The sequence below is a fragment of the Monodelphis domestica genome, chromosome 4 (assembly GCF_027887165.1).
Source record: "Monodelphis domestica isolate mMonDom1 chromosome 4, mMonDom1.pri, whole genome shotgun sequence".
Taxonomy (NCBI): domain Eukaryota; kingdom Metazoa; phylum Chordata; class Mammalia; order Didelphimorphia; family Didelphidae; genus Monodelphis; species Monodelphis domestica.
Genome location: NC_077230.1, coordinates 287,042,265 through 287,063,780, shown reverse-complemented (window position 1 = coordinate 287,063,780; position 21,516 = coordinate 287,042,265). Strand labels below are relative to the sequence as shown.

Here is a 21,516-nt window from a genome sequence, read left to right as displayed (position 1 = left end):
CATTCCCATTACAGCATTTCTTATACAAATGGTTTTCCAGAATTTATAAGAAAATTTGGAAACATGGTAACAACTTCTGCAATATTGTGAATTTAAAACAAAATTTCAAATACTAATCAGTTCATATTAAGTTAGTCAAATGTATTTACAAGTTACCCTACATAGAAAATCATTCATCTGATTCCATGTTGATTTTAAATTCACACCCCTGTAGGGGTTAAAATTTCTGGTTGGAGTAAATATAAGAGAATGTGGTCTCCAATATTATAACTAAAGTCAAAATGACTTTTTATTTAGCAGCTTTGTTTACAAAATAGAGAGAAATATGAAAGAGGGTGGAGTAAGCAGTCTAGCTTTCTCTGGTGCCTGGCTCAACTCGGGTTGGGTTAATTAGCCCTCCACCAGAGGGCCCTCAGTTGGAGGACTGGAGGACCCAGTGGTGAATAATGATGTAGCCTCCCCAAGATGGAGAGGCCTTTCCAGAAACTAATCTCTCCAAAAACCAGTAAAGGAGTCAGCCTTTTCACTCACCCACATTGTAGTCCAAAGGGAAGATCCAAGAGCAGTCTTACCAGAAGCAGTCCAAGGTGCCAAGCCAGAGCTCCTCCAAGGCTAAGTTCGAAGGAGAAAATGAGTCTGGACAGAAAGTTCAGGGCTTTTATAGTGCTTTTTCCATGTCCCTTCCTGTCCCTTCCTGTCCCTTCCTCCACTTTACAGGGACTAATTGCAGTCTTTAAATTTGCTTAGCACTGCCCAGGGGTCAGTCAGTCACTTCTGAGTTGTCACTCACTTTTGCAAATGACTTGTGGACCTCCCCTACTTAGGCATTAAGTAAAGGGTGTCTTTGCTTTTGGAAGTGTAAACTCCTGTAGTAAGTAGTTTGTGGACTTCCCTTACTTTAGGGTAGAGTATGAGTGTATTTGTTTTTGTTGATTAATTCAAAAGTAGTCAAAGGGAAAGTTAATCCTATTTCCACACTCCTCATAATTTGGAAAGTTGTTCAGTTGTTTTCTAGTTGTGCTCAACTCTTCATGACTCCTTTTGGGGTTTTTTTTGGCAAAGATACCAGTGGTTTGCCATTTCCTTTTCTACTTCATTTTAGAGATGAAGAAACTGAGGCAAACAGTTAAGTGACTTGCCCAGGCTTACACAATAAGTCTCTGAGGCTAGATTTGAACTCAGGAAGATGAATCCTCTTGACTTTAGCCTTTGCATTCTATCCATTATACCACCTAGCTGCCCTAGTTTGGTAAGATGCTAGTAAAACATTTCATAAAAAACCTAATTAGCAAAAGGGTAACATACATAGTTCAAATGAATCATATACAACAAATGACTCTCACAGTAAATTTACTAGAAAATATATACAAGACTTTACCATTATTAAATTCACAATTGTTTTCGGTAGTTCAGTTCAAAATATTCTATGCTAAATATTAAAAACCATTTTTAAAAATTCCTTATTGTACTTGCAGGGCTTATAAAATCTTAGAACTCTGCAATATACAGATGAGGACATTTTAAAAAGATTCCTACCATGTCAAATTAATAGCAAAAACATTAATACCCACTGTATTTTTAAATGAACATTTTAAATAAATCTACAATATATTTTAAAAATTAAACCTGTAACCCACAAGAATCCATATTAAAAAAGAAGTTACTTTTGCCAACAATATGTCTAATTCAATGAATTTTCAAACCCATTATTTTTATTTTATTTATCATACTTAATCCACAAAATTTAGGTAACCTGTTTTACAGTCACCACTAACAAATTTCCATATCCTTGTATTTTTCCCAACACTTTGTCTTAATGCCAAATAAAAATGGAAAAAAAAATTCCAACTTTTCACTTTCTACTTAAAAATGAAACTAACATTAATTCAGTTACAGCTAGATCTATTTTTCAAATGGTATCATATAGCATCACAATTTTTATTCTTTTACTATTATTTAATAAGGGCCATTTATTCCAATCATATTTCCTATTATAAGGCCCGCTATTTTCAGTTAACACACTGTCAGTGATATAAAGAGGCATTATCTTGTTTTAAGTGCTAATTTTTCAAAATGATTCTAATAGAGGATCCTTGACTTAGTGTGGGGACATATTTCAATCAAATCAAATCTGGGTTTTATAATTATAAATGGTAACATTTAATAGCTCAAAAAGACCCCATTGATATGAGGCCATTCCTGGCTCCCTGTAATCTTTCTTTCCTTCCTTCCTTCCTTCCTTCCTTCCTTCCTTCCTTCCTTCCTTCCTTCCTTCCTTCCTTCCTTCCTATTTATTTAGTCAATTTTGAACATTATTCCTTGGTTACAAGAATCATATCATTTCCCTCCCTCCCCTACCCCCACCCTTCCCATAGCTGACACACAATTTCACTGGATATATTACATGTGTCCTTGATCAAAACCTATTTCCATGTTGTTTGTGGTTGCATTGGGATGTTCATTTAGAGTCTACATCCCCAACTATATCCCCTTGACCCATGTATTCAAGAAGTTTTTTTCTTCTGTGTTTCTACTCACACAGTTTTTCCTCTGAATGTGGATAGTGTTTTTTCTCATAGATCCCTCCAAGTTGTTCAGGATCACTGAATTGCCACTAATGGAGAAGTCCATTACATTTGATTGTACCACAGTGTATCAATCTCTGTGTACAATGTTCTCCTGGTTCTGCTCCTCTCACTCTGCATCAATTCCTGGAGGTCATTCCAGTTCCCATAGAATTCCTCCACTTTATTATTCCTTTGAGCTCAATAGTATTCCTTCACCAACATATACCACAATTTGTTCAGCCATTCCCCAATTGAAGGGCATTCCCTCATTTTCCAATTTTTGGCCACCACAAAGAGTGCAGCTATGAATATTTTTATACATGTCTTTTTCCTTATTATCTCTTTGGGGTACAAACCCAGCAGTGCTATGGCTGGATCAAAGGGCAGAAAGTCTTTTAGTGCCCTTTGGGCATGGTTCCAAATTGTCCTCCAGAATGGTTGGATTAATTCACAACTCCACCAGCAATGCATTAATTGCCACACCCCCTCCAGCATTCATTACTTTCTATTGCTGTCATGTTAGCCAATCTGCTAGATGTGAGGTGATACCTCAGTTGTTTTGATTTGCATCTCTCTGATTATAAGAGATTTAGAACACTTTTTTCATGTGCTTATTAATAGTTTTGATTTCTTTAACTGAAAATTGCCTATTCATGTTCCTTACCCATTTATCAATTAGAGAATGGCTTGATTTTTTCACAATTGGTTTCGCTCTTTGTAAATTTAAGTAATTAGACCTTTGTCAGAGATTTTTATTATGAAGATTGTGTAAACCTTAAAATTTCTTAGACTTATAAATGTTGGAAATTTCACCATTGGGAAATTTCATACTTGAAAAATTTCTTACTGATAGTCTATTGGAATGTGAACCCCATTGGCATGGGAGGTTCCTTCTCCTCCCTACTTAAGATTACTTTAGGACAGAAACCTTTTACTGAACAATGGAAAGGGCTTTGACCTATGCTTAAGCATAGAACAGGAAGTTCTTTGAATCATGATTGATTTTAGAATTGATACAATAGAGATACTTGGAATGACAGAACCAGGTCTTGGTACTTCCAATCTCCACCCTGCTCAGGGTAACAGGATTTAGGAAGGGCTGCAGCAAGGGATCAAGATTTAATTATTTGAGAATATGACCTTCAACAGACATGTGCAAAGCCACAGACCTCTGGGCAGTCCTGGGTTAAGCTAGAGCCACCATTGGCACAGGGAAGACATGGACAGTGATTGGTAGATGTGAGAACTGAGGGGAGGGAACTTGGATGGTTTCCTTAAAGATAGCAGGGTCTGAGGACTGAGGAGGTAGTTGGAGAGGTTTTTGCTCTGAGAGGTTGTGCTCTGAGAAGCTCACTCTGAAGGAAGCTGGAGGTGGAGGCCCCTGAGACTGTTTCTCCATTTTGGTCACATGAGTGATAGAACTGATCTCTTTTCTTTGCCTCAGCTATCTAAGGGCTTGGGCCTTTTGGCCCAGCTTAATCAGAGGGGGGTATTTAAGCCCTATTCCCTTCTCTCTCTCTCTCTCTCTCTCTCTCTCTCTCTCTCTCTCTCTCTCTCTAATACCTTTCTTCCTCCTGTTTGTAATTAAACTCCATAAAGGGTTGACTGCTGACTTGAGTTTTCATTTAGGAATTACATAGCTGAATTCCTTGGCGACCTTAAATTAATATATATCAGTCTTTTAAAGTGATTTCCTTGTCACAATTGTTTCCCAATTTGTTGCTTCCCTTCTAATTTTGGTTGCATTCGTTTTGTTTGTACAAAAACTTTAATTTGATGTAATCAAAATTATTGATTTTACATTTTGTGATTTTTTTTTCTAGCTCTTGCTTGGTTTTAAAGTCTTTCCTTTCCCAAAGGTCTGACAAGTATACTATTCTGTGTTCGCCTAATTATCTTATAGTTTCCTTCTTTATATTCAAGTCATTCACCCATTCTGAGTTTATCTTGTAGTGTATAGGGTGTGTGATGTTGATCCAAACCTAATCTCTCCCATACTGTCTTCCAATTTTCCCAGCAGTTTTTATCAACTAGTGGATTTTAGTCCCAAAAGTTGGGATCTTTGGGCTTATCATAGATTGTCTTGTTGAGGTCAGTTACCCCAAGTCTATTACACTGATCCTCTCTTCTGTCTCTTAGCCAGTACCAAATTGTTTTGATGACCGCTGCTTTATAGTATAGTTTGAGATCTGGGACTTCAAGGCCTCCTTCCTTTGTGTGTGTGTGTTTTTTTTTCATTATTTCCCTGGATATCCGTGATCTTTCTCTTCTTTATTTATTTTTAAACCTCAGAAGAGTCCAATCAAATCCTTATGTGCTCTCCCTCACCCCTCTTGTTTGCAGAGAGGATGAGAGAAGAGATGATGGAGGGGCAAGGTGGTGGAGGGGGTGGTGCTACTTCCAGTTTTCCTCCTCCTACTTCAGAGCCTGGAAATTCCAAGCTGTAATTTTTATTACCTTAGCTCTTATTTCAACTCAGATAACTTTATTAAGTTGATTTCAGTTGAATTATGGCCAATCAGTTACAATTTTGTTATCCCCTAGGAGATGAAAACCCCTCCAAATTCTTTAATATGTTCTTAGCAATTATAAAAACCTTTAAACACCTTACAAAAGCATAAAGCATGACCCAATTAAACCTGGATTTGCAATTACTAATATTCAATATTAATTCTAAAAGTTTTATCTCAAGACCAATTACTTAAAAGCAGGTTAAAAAAATTTAGCTTTACTTTCCCTCTTAATGTGTCCCTGTGTACATTCCCTTTTGAATTCTTTGCATGATAGAGTGTTTCATGGCTCAGTGATCAAACCAGAAAGGGGGCTTATTCATATTTCTAGGAGTCTTCTGAATTGTTTGGGGTCGGGGTAATTGCTTTAGATTAAAACTCCAACTACTTGTTCTCAGAACTGTTTCTCTTCCTCTTATTCCCTTTAAAAACAAACTTCTACAGAAATTCATCTTGAAACCCATTTAGATATAATAGATTTTATGAAAACAATCAAACTACATTTTGGAAGTTCACAGTGGATATTCTTACATTTTAGACTCTCCAAAGTTTTTGATGCCATAAAGTCCTGCAAAGTAGTGGGAAAATGTTACATACACAGTCAAATGCATACACACAGGCATTCAAAAGCTAGCAAATGAACATAGATGAATAAATAAACAAATTAAAATAGTGGCCACAATATTTCCTTACTAGTGAGGTTTCAATTATCAGTCTTTTGAATTCTTAATTCTCCTTGCCTAAAAATTCACATCTCCTGTTTGGAGAAGCATTTAAACTCCACTAACAGTCTTTTCCCTATAAAAAGTGATCCTTACTGGATATCTCCAGAGCCCTTGCTATCTCACATATATACAGAAAACAGATTTACTTTGTAATTTCACATCTTTCTCAGGATCTCAATTAAAAAAAAAAATAAAACCCTTACCTTCTTAAAATCAATATTGTGTATTGGTTCTAAGGCAGAAGAGTGATAAAGGCTAGGCATTGGCGGTTAAGTGACTTGCCCAGGGTCATATAGCTAGGAAGTATCTGGAGCCAGATTTGAGCCCAGGACCTCCTGTCTCTGGGTGTGGTTCTCAATCTACTGAGCCACCTAGTTGTCCCTTCTCAGGATCACGAGATAAGGGAATGAAATGGTGATAACTAATATAAAGGGTAAAATTATGCTTGAGTTGAATATATAAGAGTATGGTCACTGAAATTAATTACTCAAGTCAGAATGGCTTTTATATGGCAGTTTATTTACAAATAGAAAGAGTGAAAGTAAGGAAAATGAGAGAGAGAGAAAGAGATAATTACTCCAGCCTGGTCTGAACCAGCCAGGGCTTCAGAGGTCCCAGCAAAGGTGGTGCCCAGAGGTAAATTAAATAAGGTTTCTATCCACAAGGCCTTCCCCAAGATGGGGGGGCCTCTCCAGAGGCTAGTCCTTCCAGAAAAACTAGGAAAGGAAGTCAGCCTTTTCACTTACCCATGTGGCAGACCAAAGGTAAGCAGTCTGAGGTCCCAAGCTTCCAAGGCCAAGTTCAAGGGGAAAAAAGCTGGTCACAGGAAGTTACCACCATTTTTAAAGACAGTTCTTTGCATCATTTCCTGTGCCTTCCTTCCACTTTTACGTGGACCACTGGCAGCTTTAACTTTGCTTCGAATTACCCAAGGGGCAGTCAGTTGTTTTTGATTTGTCACTTGCTAGCACATGGTGTCATAGATCTCCCCCCCCCTTAGGGATTAAATGGGGGTGTATATATTCTTGGTCACTAAAATCTAAAGAATAAATAGGGGAGAGTTAATCCCATCTTGACACTAACCAGGCCCCTCAGTTCCCTTATGCAAGAAAAGCACTAAGAGCAAAAATCAACAAGATTCCCCAGCTAGAAAATATAATTTTCTCAATCCCCTCCCCAAAATCTTAGAGTTCCTATCTAGAGCAATTTAGTGTATACTTGTGTAGGAAGATAGGACCTCCTGAATCCTTCAAGCTTCAACGAACATTGAAATGGTGTGTTATTTTAGTAACTCCAGTTTTTTTTTTTTAGAAGGTCTTTTTTGAAGACTGAGAGCCCAGTCCTTACCCAATCCTATTTGGAGGGATCTTTGAGAGATGAATTACCTTCTACAGATAGTCTAGGAAATATGTCCTGCTTTTAAATATTACTAATTATTTCCAACTCTATAGTCTGAGACTTTGTAACTCAAACTAGGCCACAAAACAAAGTGCAGTGATCCCTCACTTATTGAGGGAATTACTTTCCAAAGACTTCCATGATCAGTAAAAATCTGTGAAGTAGCAGGAGAGCAAACAGACTGATGCTACAGTCACTGAGCCAGTCAGTGCCCAGGCTATAGAACACAGCTCTGTGGTTGCTCACATTTCATTCCATTAGGCAGTAGTGTGCTGTGTACAATCTCACATTGGCATATTTGTGCAAGTGGTAGTGGCGTATTGCATTTCCATTGTGTACAGTACAGTATCCATCCACCAAATCCCATCACAATACAGAATTAGATTTTTTTTAAACTTGTGACACAGTGAAGCCTTGATAAGTGAACCACAATATAGCAAGGGATGACTGTTCATATTATTCACTTACCCTGTTTACCTTGAGAAGATCTAACTGTTTGATATTCCAGTGAAAAGCTTATCCCCAGCTACAGAGTCCTTAACAGAAACTTTACCTTTGTGGAAAATGTTCCACATAAGCTTAGTAGAATAGGGTAAAGTTATGATAAGGATTTGAGGGGGCTTTCCTACCTGAATCCCTCTGCTGTCACTGTGGTGGTCATGTTGAGATGTAAAGGATAATTTTAGCGTTGTGACCTAAACTATATTTAATTATTGGTCGACATAGGATATCCCAAATAGTAAAATACCCAAGTCAGCTGTTAATTATGGTGATTTTAATTAATATAGAGAGAAGGAATTAAGGGGAAGAGAGAGAGGAAAGAGTTAATTTAAACTGCTCCACCTCAGGCTGAGCCAGGCAGGAATTCAAGGCATTGGCCATGGCATCCTCCCTTGAGAACCACGGGAAAAGGAAGTCAGTCTAATCACTCACCACGAGACCAAGACCATCTCAAGGAAGCTGTCTGAGGGAGCTCCTCCAGGCTCAAATTCCAGCATCGAACTGGCACCCAGGCCTGCTCACAGGAATTGATCAGCCAGATCCACCTCTCCAGGGAAAAAGTGCAAAGAGAGAAAGTGACGTGCCCTATATAGACAGTTTTATGTCACTTTCCTGTGTCTTATCTGTACCAATAGTAGCTTAGCTTGACTTAGGACATCCCAGGGGTCAGTCAGCTGTTTCTGCACATGTCTGTCAAAGGCCATCCTCCCAGATACTTAATCCTTACCTATGGGTGCAGACATTCCTGACCTTGTTAGACTAAGTAGGGTGGAGCAATGCAAAGTTTACAAGACATTTCTGATTCTGTTAGACCAAGTATCTCCATTGTTATAATCAGGAGGTAGCTAAATCAAATCTCCTAAAGTACGGTCTAAGTAGGGTGGAGTAATTTTAAAGTTCACAGAGAAAAGACTTTTGATTCTCAGTTTGGTTGTATTTTCCCAAACTTAAATTTCAAGAGGTTTGATCTCATTTTCAGATATTGTCAAATGTAAACTGAAAGAGTTTCTGTGGCCTCCAGAGGTGATTAGTTCAGCTGTTGATGTTCTGCAAAAACTCTGTCTTGCATTTGTAGAGACAACTGAGGAGGAGCAGGTAAGGCTATGTCTGACCCTCTTACTTTAATCTTTGTACACATACTTAAGTGGTTCCTGTTTGGCCCAAGGGTCATTTTGACTCTAGAAAATATTTCTGTTTTTTTTTTTTTAAGATGTACCATACCTTTTACAGGCCTAGAGGGAACTCTGTGGAAAGCTTTAAAAATTAGTCAGAGAGCTTTATATTTTATATGAGCTATTGAAAGTTCTTAAATAGGAAAGTAAAAGATTGAAAATAGAATTTCAGGAAAAGTTGTCATAATTCTCCCTCCTTGTTCAATTTTACAAATTTATATTTGAATGTCCTTTAAAAGAGAGGATATGGGGGAGGGCAGCTGGGTGGTTCAGTGGATGGAGGGCTAGGACCGCAGATGGGAGGTTCTGGATTCAAATCTGACCACTTCCCGGCTCTGTGACCCTGGGCAGGTCACTTGGCCCCCGTTGCCTAGCCCTTACCATTTTTCTGCCTTGGAACCAATGCACAGTATTGATTCCAAGAAGGAAGGTAAAGGTTTGTTTGTTTGCTTTGTATTTTATTTATATACATATATATATTTTATTTTTTTACCTTTTAAAAATCACTTTATTTTTTCACATTTACATGAGATATATTTCCATAAAATACATATGAAAATCAATTTTAAATATGCTTTAATTAATAAATCATCTCGTATCTTAAAAAAAAAAAAGATGTACCATACTTCTTTACATTCGCTTTCACTTATCACATTCACAAAAGACTCTGTGAGACACTGTGAGAGATGCAAAGAACTTGTTGTCTCTGCTATATTAGACAATGATAACATTATTTATACTATAAGGAACATTTATATATTTTAAGTTGTGCAAAGCACTTTCTTAAAAACAATCTCATGGTGAAAATAGTAGTGTGAAGACTAGATGGCCAGGCCACATTGTATTCTTAAGATTTCTTTGACCTGAACCTCCAAAGTTTCTTTTTGTGATTTAACCTCTAGATGTTCTTATTGGATCAATCATTCTTTCATCAGTAGTCCATTTTGTCTTTATTCCTGGTTCTTACTTGTTACCTAGGAAGGCAGTGTGGTATAGAGGAAAAATAACTGATGCTTTAGTTTAGAGAACTTGGATTCTTATACCTCTAATACCACCTGTTGGAACTTGGTCAGGTCACTTGACCTCCTTGGGCCTCAGTTTTCTTATTTGTAAAGCAAGGAGATTGGACTCAGTGGACTGTCTTTTGGGTCCTTTTTTGTCTCAAGTTCTTTAATCTTTTCACCAAGTCCATGCTCTGGCAAAAAGTGTCATAGCAATTGACAGTTCTAGAACAAGTAATATTATAAAGAATAAGGCAGTTCAGGATTAAAGTTAAAAACTGAGTGAAAGACAGTCAATGAAGTAGAGCACAAACTTGAGCTATAAAGGCCTCATGGAATCATTGGAGAAAATGACCTACCAAAAAAGGAAAATTAGAATAACTTAATGAACTATTTACTAAAATCTCAAATGAACAGATATCATTATAAAGAAAAGCAACTTTGGAAGACTTATGAACTCTCATCAAAGAAATATCCATCTGTGTTTTCAGAGGACCCATGATGAAACATGTTCCCCATCTGTTGTTAGAGAGGGGTTGGACCCAAGGTGGAAAAAGAAACATGAGTACTCTGCAGATCCATTTTTCTTGATTTTACTAATTTTCTACAGTTTTTTTTCCCTTTCTGTTTTTAATTAGAGTTGGGGAGATATGGGGAGTCAGGGTTTAGCAATAGTGATGCCAAAAAAAGAGGTCATTGAAATTTTTTTTTTTTGACACACAGAAGTGAAGAGAAGAATTTCAGAAGGAAGTAGCACATATGTCTCCCTGCTCAGTAAAAGGTCAGACTACATGAGCTTGGAGGTTTCTACTAATACAAAAATTCTAGAATTATATGAAATATTTAAAGGATAGTTATATGGAAGAAAGATTCATTTTGGCCTGTTTTTTTTTTTTTTGGGTGGTAGCACTAGGTTTAGGGGTTGGAAAGTGTTTAATGTTTGAGAGAGATGGTGGGAATTTTGACAATATTTGGAAAATCTTCCCAAATTTTAAAGCTATCCTCAAATGGAATCTACTCACATGGGAAATATAGTCAGTTTGTCATTACTAGAGCCTGGGTAACTTCTTCTAAAAGCTGTTTCAATGGGGATTTATGTATCAGGTACCATTTGGTCAAGATGATCTTTAAAGCTCCTTCCATCTTAAAGATTTTATCCTTCTAATAACTGTGAACTATTTGCTATTAATTGTTTCCTTTTCAAATTAATGGCCTACAGTGGAAACCTATTTCCTTATATTTATTTGGTTTTTGGAGATGGTCCTTTCTATAATTGTAGCATGTAATCTATGTATTATAACTATTGTTTTACATTTAAGATAATTGGAATTTCAATTAGTTGAACATCGTCAGTTGTTTCCTACATAAACTGTAGCTTTATTTTCTTATTTGTGTTGTGAATGTAAACTACTGAAGTGATCGTGTTTAGTTTTCTCTAGAATTTTTGTTTAGAGCAGTTCAAGAAATCTTAAAAAGAGATCTTAGATGAGGAGCATTTTCTTAATCAAATAAGTGACAAAAATAGTTGGCATACATTGAGTGGAATAGAAAGAAAACAAAAATGGTATGGTAATAATAAATGGTAATTTGACAACCAGAGTACTTGGTCCCAGTCAAGGAGAGATCTAATCTAGTAACGTTATCCTTGTTTTAGAGGTAGAATGGAAGTGTGGATTTCAGAAGGCTTCACATTCCTGGTTAATGCTATGACTCAGGTCATACAAGTTAATGAAAACATTTTGTAGGCAAGTCACAATGTTAAAGTAACAGTTAGATGGCTCAGTGGCTAGAGTAATTGGTCCTGGGGTTAGGAAGACCCGAGTTCAAATCCAGCCCTATATGTTTATTGCCTCTGTGATACTGGGGAAGTCACTTAACTTCTCTGCTTTTATCCACTGGAGAAGGAAATGGCAAACCACTACAGTATCTTTTGCCAAGATTTGCCCCATGCACAGTATGGTCTACAGGTCACAAGGCATTGGACATGACTGAACAACTGAATAATAAACAATGTTGAAGATATCTTAAAATAGTTTTAAAACTATTTGACTGGGTTAAACCAAAAGAACATTCTGATCGTAATACTGGTGAAAAATGGGATGAATTACAAAAGGCAGTTGTATAATTTCTGTTCTTCCGGCATACGGACTTGATGGTATGAAGTGAAGGTGTAGGAATACAAAAAATTATAGGGTCATACCTCTAGAGCTGGCAAAGGGATCTTAGAGTCCAATCTCCTCATTTTACAGATGGCCCAGAGAAGCCAAGAGATTTGCCCATGGTCCTATAGGACATAGCAAAATTGGTGAGCCCAGGTCCTCTGACACCAAGCCAGCACTCTTTCTCTTTTAACTGTGCTGCTTCCCCTTGAAGTCCATATGGTTCATATTGATGGATTAAATATCTGTCTTTATTAAGTAAGCAACAAAGATGTAGTTTATGATGGTGCTATTCTAATTTAGCATGCTAGCTCTTCCTATACATATGCCCACTGACCTTGTACTACTAAAGTCAAGGGGAGAGTAACTGCTCAAATATAGACAATTCCTTATACATATTATTTACCTATTCTCACTACCAGATTATTGAATAAGTATACCTTTATTCTCAGTGGATTTTTGACTGAGAAATTTTAGTGTGAACATGCAGCAAAGAAAATATATAAAAGTATCCTGGTTAGATTTTTGATCATTTTTGTTCGGCCATTCCCCAATTGAAGGGCATCCCCTCATTTTCCAATTTTTTTCCACCACAAAGAGCGCAGCTATGAATATTCTTGTACATGTCTTTTTCCTTCTTATCTCTTTGTGGTACAAACCCAGTAGTGCTATGGCTGGGTCAAAGGGCAGAAAGTAGGTTTTTGACCACTTTTGAAGACTGCAGGATTCCTTGTTTCAAATGGTCATGTATATTACATAGGTTAGGGTATAGGATAAAAGCTCTTTGAAGGCAGGGATTATTTTTCATTTTTTGTTTCTATAAGCCGAGTTCCTGAAACTAGGTCTTGCACATAGTAGGTATCTAAAAAATGGTGAATATTTGCTATGTTTACTTTGGCATAGGAATTACTGAACCAGGTATGTGTTGATATCCTCTCCACATGTGAGGACTACATTTCTAAAGTTGTTTTTAAAGAAGGTGGAACAGAAAATATGGAAGAAGACTTGTTGGTAAGTACCTACTCTTATTTAGACTTTCATTCTCCTGCTTTTTTGTATTTAACATACATTTTAAACATTGATGGAAAATCAGATGGCTTCCCTGGCTTCCTTACTTTAAAACAATCAACAACAACAAATCCTCCAATAATTTTTGGTCAATGTATTTGATTTTTTTTTACATTCTTATTTTCTAGAATAACTCTACCAGATGTGGTTCATCTACTCTAAGTTCTATGGGAAACTATTACAACAGGGCAAACATAACAAGTGTTATATGTTGGTTAAAAGCAAACAGAAATAATAAAGTAAATGATGGAGTTTGAGTTTATTCTTTGCTTACCTTTTGAATTAGATAGTACCTTGTGAGTTATTTGAGGTTTCGACTACAGAATCAGTGAATAGTGGTGAATGGATCCAAAGCAATGCCTAAAAAAACCCAAAGTGTTTTAGAATTCAAAACACATTTGATCTCTGAGAGGTATGATGTTTTTTTCACAATTTTCCTATACTCCTTGCTATGGAAAATGTTTCAGGGCAAGGTAGTCCTTCAGAAGAAGTGAATGTTAAGCTAATTAACTGATTTGGTGGGCTGTAAGTCAAAAAATATTTTATGGGAAATTACTGATATTAGCATCTTAAACTATCCAGTAAAGGAAATAATGAGCTAATTCTTGGTGCTGTTCACTACTGGCCATCAATTTAAAAGATCAGGTCATTTTTCTAAACCATCTATAAGTTAACGGAAAACTTTCCTTATTTTCCTCTTTTCCTTTGCCAGCCCAGCACTTGCAGCTCTGAGTGATTGAAGACCATCGTTATTTTTCAGAGAAGGCATTAGTGCCTGAAGCTTTCTTATGTGCATATTAAATATTATCAGTATCAGAAGGAATGAAAATGTTGTATACTAATCCACAGACCTATATAGATACCTATATATAATCCACAGAACCTATATAGATTTGATTCTCAGAGTTTCTATAGTGACATTGACTTTCTAATCCCTCTGAAAGAATTTAAACCTCACTGTTCAAACTAATTTTGTATTTTAAAAAATGAATTTTCCCCAAAGTTCCCTTTTACTAATCTGATTAAATTAATTTATTGTTAAGTTAAATCTGTCACTAACACCTATGCTAGAGTCAAGATAAATATAAAGAAGATTTTTCCTTTGTGCAGAAATTGGCTTTTATTCTACAGAACTTCTTTTTATCATTGTCATATATTTATTTTTTAATTTTAATAACGAATTTCCTCAGAAGTTTTCCAAAGTCATATGATCCATACTGTCTCCCTCCCTTCTTCCCTCCCCACTTGGAACTGCATTGTCATATATTTCAACCAGAAATACCTGTTTAAAATTTTAAACCTCATATCTCCTTAATAAGGACTTCAGGTTTCTTTTGGTCTATTAGGAAGAATGGTAATTTCAGGGATATTTTCTCCAATTTTATTTGTAATTGAGTGAGTTAGCCTAAAACATTTTTTTGCTTCATAACAACTTAGCATTTCAGTATGCAAAGGAGTAAGATGTTATTATCAACTAACAAAAATACTATAATTTGCATCATTCTGTTTATTATTTGTTTTAACCAAAATGATTGCCACTAACTTTATCCTATCTATATCCTAACTATATCTATATATCAATTATGAAAATTCATTCTTCTCTTTTCATGTTTGTCTACAAAACCACTTCTCTCCATAGGTGAGACATATCTTTACCTTAGGAGAGGTGGCCCAGCTATGTCCAGCCAAAGTGGGGAAAAGAATCTTCCTTCTAATTCAGTCTATCCTGGCTTCTGTTGATGAAGACCACCGTAAGGCATAGGAACTTATATTAATTCACTGTAGTGCAGCACTGCCAGAAGACAATATTAACACAAAGAGTATATATAAATTGCTACTTTTTTTTCTCTTCCTCAGAGCCTTCATGTCAAGATAATTGTAATCTTCCAGCTTCTCAACTACTGTCCCAATTCAGAGGTTCTGTCATGCCTCCACTGATAAGAGCCCACACGGTCATTACCCTAGGTAAGAGCAGCATATAGAAGCAGCAGCGTGGGAAACTGACTATTCATTTTTTGCCTTTAAATAGTTTTGTAATTCTGAAAACATGGATAATCATGGTATTGTGTTGCAGGTTCCTGAGATAATATTTGCTAGAGCTCTTGAAGTTCTTAGAAATAATGTCTAGCAGCAAACTCAGATCTGTATGTATAACAGATAATTAATAGAGGGAGATGACAAATTGATGACACCTTGACCTTTACTAAATGAGACTATTAGACTGAGAAAAATTTCTATGTGGGATTAAAGAGAGAGGGGTCCAAGAAGGAGCATGCTAATATATTGCAATTCTATATATGTGTATGTCTGGATCTTTGAGAAGAGGAACTACACATCACTTATCAGTAGATAGCATTTGGAAAATGAGATTCATTTAAAGTTTTCCAAGACTGTTTTAGGTTTCAGAACATTTCTCTGTGAATCATAGCTGTTAGTGAAGCTTTAAAAAACTCTTAGAAATTAAAATTTTATTATTTTCTTAAGGTAATTGAATTTCTTTTTGTTAATGTCTGGCAGATGTTTTTTATAACATCATCCACTAATTTAAACTTGTCAAAAATAGGGGAAGAAAATAAGTATTTATATAGTATCTCCTATGTGCCAGGTACTGTGCTATGTGCTTTTTACAATTGCTATCTCATTTGATCCTTATAATAACCCAGTGAGGTAGGTGCTGCTATTATCAACATTTTACTGTGTAGCAAAAATTTATAACAATAATAGAGAATTCTAAGCTAAATAATAGGTTTATTGAGAGGAGGCCCACCTTACAACAAAGCCAAACTCTGGTCAAAATTAGAACCAGAGACCCTGAGCCATAGGAGATAGCCTTTTTTTTATGACAAGAAACTGCAATGACAGCAAATATAGTCAACAAATGGGTCAGGTCTTAATTAATGATGCAAATGTTGATTAAGCTAGAAAGTATAAAAAAAGTCACTATGGGTGGTAACTTAATATTATTATTATAGCTGACCTTTCTCATCAATAAGGGGTTGGAGGCTAGTTATTTTTCTGCTGACAATTTTTTTTTAATTTTAGGAATTTTATTCTATTTTATTTTTGAAAATTTATTTAATTAGTCCATTTAGAACATTATTTCTTGGTTACAATAATCATGTTCTTTCACTACCCTTCCCCAATCCTTCCCATAGCCAACTAATTCCACTGGCTTTTGCATGTGTCCTTGATCAGAACCTATTTCCTTGTTGTGGATGTTTGCACTAGGATGTTCATTTAGTGTCTACATTCCGAATCATATCCCCTTGACCCATGTAATCAAGCAGTTGCCCTTCTTCGGTGTTTCTACTCTCACAGTTTTTCCTGTGAATGTGGATAGTGTTCTTTCTCATAGATCCTTCCGGGTTATTCAGGATCATTGCATTGCCACTAATGGAGAAGTCCATTACATTCAATTGTACCACAGTGTATCAGTCTCTGTATACAATGTTCTCCTGGTTCTGCTCCTCTCACTCTGCATCACTTCCTAGAGGTCATTCCAGTTCACATGGAATTCCTCCAGTTCATTATTCCTTTGAGCACAATAGTATTCCATCACCAACATATACCACAATTTGTTCAGCCATTCCCCAATTGAAGGGCATCCCCTCATTTTCCAATTTTTGCCAGCACAAAGAGCTCAGCTATGAATATTCTTGTACATGTCTTTTTCCTTATTATCTCTTTGGGGTACAATCCTCTGCTGACAATTATTATGAAATACCAGGAGTCAGCAGTTGAGTACCTGTTTGACTATCTGTTATACAAAAAAAAGTAGTCTTATATCCCCTGTCCAACTATCTGCTTGTTCAAAAAAGAAGGGTGTGGTGGGCTATTTGGGTACTCTTGGGATATAGGCTTAAGGTCAGGGTGTAAACAAGATTTGTTAACCCCCGAAATTGTATTTTTCTTAGCTAATTCATAAGAAGCAAACTATATTGAGTATTAACTCAAAACTGATGAGTGTATCATAAAAGGGGTAGAGGGTTTCACACTTACAACAGTGGAGGAAACTGAGGCAAACAGGTGAAATGATTTGTCAGGGGTCACACAGCTGGTAACTACCTGAGGTCACATTTGAACTCACATCTTCCTGTCTCTAGACCCAGCACTCTATCTACTTGTCTAAGATAGCAAAAATTTTCCAGACCTAAAAAACTTTTAACAGCTCTCTCCTATCAGAAGGAATAAAAATAATAAAATTAATGGCATCATTATTCTTTCATACTTGCCGAGCACCAGTTCAATTCAGTTAATATTTTTTGAGCTCCCAAAGAATGGCATTATGTAGTAGATAGGATACTGGCTTGGGATCAGAACTTGGGTTGCATTCTTGATTTCACTGAGATTATGAAGTTATTTGCAGAAGAATGTAGCTAGATTAAAGAAAACTTGGAGAGATTGTGGGGTGTAGTAGAAAAGGCACTGAATTAAGGTTTGGTGTGACATGGTTTCTAATCCCAAGCCTGTCAGTAAGCAGCTCTAATTACTTATTTCTGTGGAGAAATTGAATTGGACTAGGCCAGTAATGTCAAACTCAGAAACTGGGACCACATAGGATTCCTGTGTACCTCATATTCACTTAGTTTTTAAATGTAGTGTTATGTAGAGTTTTACTGTTTACTATTTTATTTTATTAAATATTTATTTTCCAGTTACTTTTTAACCTGATTTGGGCTGCAGTTGGAAGGGTTGTGGACTATATACCACCCAGAGGGCATATGTTTGACACTTCTGAACTAAATGGTCTTAAAAGTCACTCTGAGTTTAGGATAAGCCTGGGAAAGGTACAAAGATAGAGGTACAATGTCACATATAAGGAAAACAAGCTATCTTGCCTAGAATACAGAGTACATGAAGGTGATTTGACATGTAAGGAGCCTAAAAAGGTGGGCTAGTGTCAATTTTAAGAGCTTTGAAATACAAGAGGAATTTTTTTTAAGCCATAGATGCAATAGGAGAAAACTGGTGCTTCATGGAATGTGGTGTGATATGATCAGATTTTTGCTTTAGGAAAACCAATTTGGGAGTTGTGTGAAGGATGGATAATAGAAGGGAAAGAGCAATTAGGTAGCCATAGTAATAGTCTGGGCAAGAAATAATGAAGGTATGAATCTGGTGTGTCAGTCAAATGAGTGGAAAGAAGAGCATGGATGTGAAGGTACAATTATCCACTCTAAAGCTTGTTGCAGGGAAAGGTAAGAGTCAGGGGTGACTTCAAAATTACAAACTTGGGGTGATTGAAATCATAAAAGAACATCTGAGGAGAAAGATGAGCTCCATTTGGACATGTGAGATACTTATGAGGGATTCAGTTAGAAATATTCCATAAACAGTTGGTGCTACATGTAGACGTGATGCCCATAAGAGAGACTAGGGCTGAATATGTAAATATGAGAGTTATTTGTATAGATTGGAAAGATTAAAATTTGGGGGAAGCTGAGGCAGGTAGAAATTAGTTTCTCTCTGCAAGGAGTATTATTTTTATGAGGTTTATTAAAGGTCAAGGGTTAAAGAAAATATAAGCAAGAGAAGCACATCCTAGGTGGGCCATGAGGCCCACCCAAATTTCACTCACATCATGAGACACGTCTGTTTACCAGTGGAGCCAGGAAGAGAAGAGCCCCTGCCGTGGGCGGAGACCCCATGATTTTGCTCTTGGCCCAGGTGAGAATTCAGTGAGATTACAAAGCATTTTGGGGAAGTGGATCAAGGACTTCTGGGGATTGAGGTCCTGGATTTGAGTCCATTTTTACATCCTCCCGTTTGATCGTTATTGGGGAAAGAAGTTTCCCCAAAAAGGATCATGAAAACATAATCAACTTAAACATTACAACAATTTGAGGATAAGAGGGGGGAAAAAACCAAAACCAATAATTGCTAGACGCATTGACAAAAAGCCAGTTAGGGGGAAGTCCCCTTTGGCATGAAAGTATACATACAAATAAATGTTCAATCAACTACACCCAAAGTTAATTTTTGTGCAGCTTGTGGTCTGGAGGCTTCTTTATGGTGTCTTCTCCAATAGTTCAGTTTCTGGATTCAGAGAGGTAGCATCTTTCTTTACCTAAAATTCTTCTCAAAAGGAATTTAAACTTTACAATTTAAATAATGATATTTTTTACATTCCCCCGTTAAGAGGGTAATTGAAAAATATAGGATCACTTAGGGATGCATGGCTGAGACCATGATCTACTGTGAGTGAAAGCAAATGAATTGAACAAGGTAACAATTTTCATTTTTAAAGAACAGTAGTACAAATATGTAGTTATCAATATCCCCCAAATTCTCAATAGCCCAATTAATTACAATAGCAAACAAATCAATTGGTAAGAGAAATGAAAAAGATATCAGAAAAATCCAAATAAAAAAGAAAAACCTCTGGATGAAAATATAGACTATCAAAGTCTTAGGTGTAAAAATTCTAAGTAAAAGAAAAATAAATCTATAACAGGTCCTTGAATCAGGGCCCAATCAAAATGATCTAAGCAATGATGCATTTACCCAGTCAGTAGCCAGGACTACAGAAAGGTACCACACTATAAAAGGCAGAAAAAGGGACCAGATTATAGGAGCCAAGATTTCGGGGATACTCGTCTGTGAGTATTTTTCAGAGTGAGTGTGGACACAAGGAAAGCCTATGTCATAACAAAATGTTAAACACAATAACCTTGAGTCTTCACACTAGGTCCAAGACCTTTGTATTGGCCTAGAAGTGCATCAATCCATCCTGGATTGGCTTTTCTTTGGCTCTGTGCAATGGCTCTTGTGTATATCTTGTCCTGGAATCAGAAAGAATCATTAAGCAAAGTCCCATAATTTTTTTAAACAATTATTGACATCATTTTTATAGTCTCTAGCTTTTTAGGGCATGCACTAGCAAATGTATTTTAAACTTATATTACTGAAATGTCAAAAAGTTAAAGAAAATCTTAATGCTAGTGACATGTGCTTCAAATATAAAAAGGAGAGAAAAAATAAAAAAATCTGAAAAAATATATTGCACATGCAAGAAAAATATAATAAAAGAGTTTTAAAAATTCAAAAATGTAGCTTATAATTATTGACACTCTGTGTCAGCTAAGGAAATATAGAATACAAGGCTTTCTCACCAAAAATGAGATCCATTTCCTCTTCATGTCTGACCATGATCTACTGTGAGTGAAAGCAAATGAATTGAACAAGGTAACAATTTTCATTTTTAAAGAACAGTAGTACAAATATGTAGTTATCAATATCCCCAAAATTCCCAATAGCCCAATTAATTATAATAGCAAACAAACACACTATCATATTTCACATAAGTTGCTATATGACATTTTTTAAAAGCCTATGAATTGATGGGATATTTGTCACAAGTTTTAAAATCATAGCACATCCTTCAACCTTGGTATTTAAACATATTTTTAAACAAAGTAAAACTCATCTTGGGTTAAGAACATAATCAAGAAATATCATTCTGGTGGAAGTAGTGAGCTGAAGAGTATAAATGAGAGGTGCTCCTTTTTTGGAGGTACAAATGCCCTGAGATTAACTGCCCCAACTTCCATTCACATATTTAGAAATTCGGGAAGGTTGGGGGTTATAATTGTATTTCCCCTCAGCTACTGGAATTGGCCTTACCTCATGGTAGGGGCAGGCAAAATAACCAGAGATTGTTAAGAAAAAAATTCCAAGAATCATATTTAAAAAACCCTTAAAATCATTTGAGATATTTAGCACATTAAATTTTCCAAAGGTTGTTATAGCAATTGTAACCAGTTCTGATGAAGTCCATCCTCAATGTGACAATTTACAAAGGCAAAAATAGAAAAGCTGTTTTTTCATATATGGGCATAATTACAATGATCTCAATATGGTTATAGGGGAAAGCAACAGAATTTTAAAATTCAGTACATTAAATGAACAGTATAACAGAATAATATTGAATCCAGTAATATATGAACTTCACAAAGTTACATCTTAAACAAAACAATCAGGAAAATGCAATAGAATACAGAGATTTGTATAAACCATTGGAGTCTGAAATGCCTCAAAATTATAACCTCTAGTCTTTAAAGTTCCTTGGGTTATTATCCATTTAAATGTCTATTGTCCGAAGGCAAACTGATAAGGGGTAAGCAATGAGGTCCAAGTGATCTGCTCAGAGCCACAAGGCCATGAAGTGTCTCAGGCCAGACTTTAACTGAGAACCTCCCATCTCTAGGCCTGGCTCTCAGTTCACTGAGCCGCAGAGTTTTTTCCCCATAGTTAGTTAAATGGTTGTAGGGAGCTAAATATTTTCCCTGACACGCAGGTGAAGTCAATAAAAGGATCAATGCAATTAAAAGACATCTTTGTAAAATAGCCATGTTTTTAAGTACCTGCTTGAAAAAAACCTTTCTTCTTTCCCTCTTGTCTCTCTCCCTCCTACAC

At 36.2% G+C, this 21,516-nt stretch overlaps 1 protein-coding gene across 5 annotated transcripts in view; it reads left to right on the top strand.

Moving 5' to 3' along the window:
• The window catches only part of NCAPD3 (non-SMC condensin II complex subunit D3), a 114,141-nt gene that overhangs the window by 55,982 nt on the left and 36,643 nt on the right, over positions 1–21,516 (top strand). For all 5 annotated transcript variants that reach the window (XM_016421837.2, XM_007495167.3, XM_007495166.3 and 2 more), the window contains exons 19-22: positions 8,681–8,796; positions 12,937–13,044; positions 14,741–14,852; positions 14,959–15,066. In XM_016421837.2, coding sequence (XP_016277323.2) covers positions 8,681–8,796; positions 12,937–13,044; positions 14,741–14,852; positions 14,959–15,066 — 444 coding nt within the window. The remainder of the gene's footprint in view (positions 1–8,680; positions 8,797–12,936; positions 13,045–14,740; positions 14,853–14,958; positions 15,067–21,516) is intronic.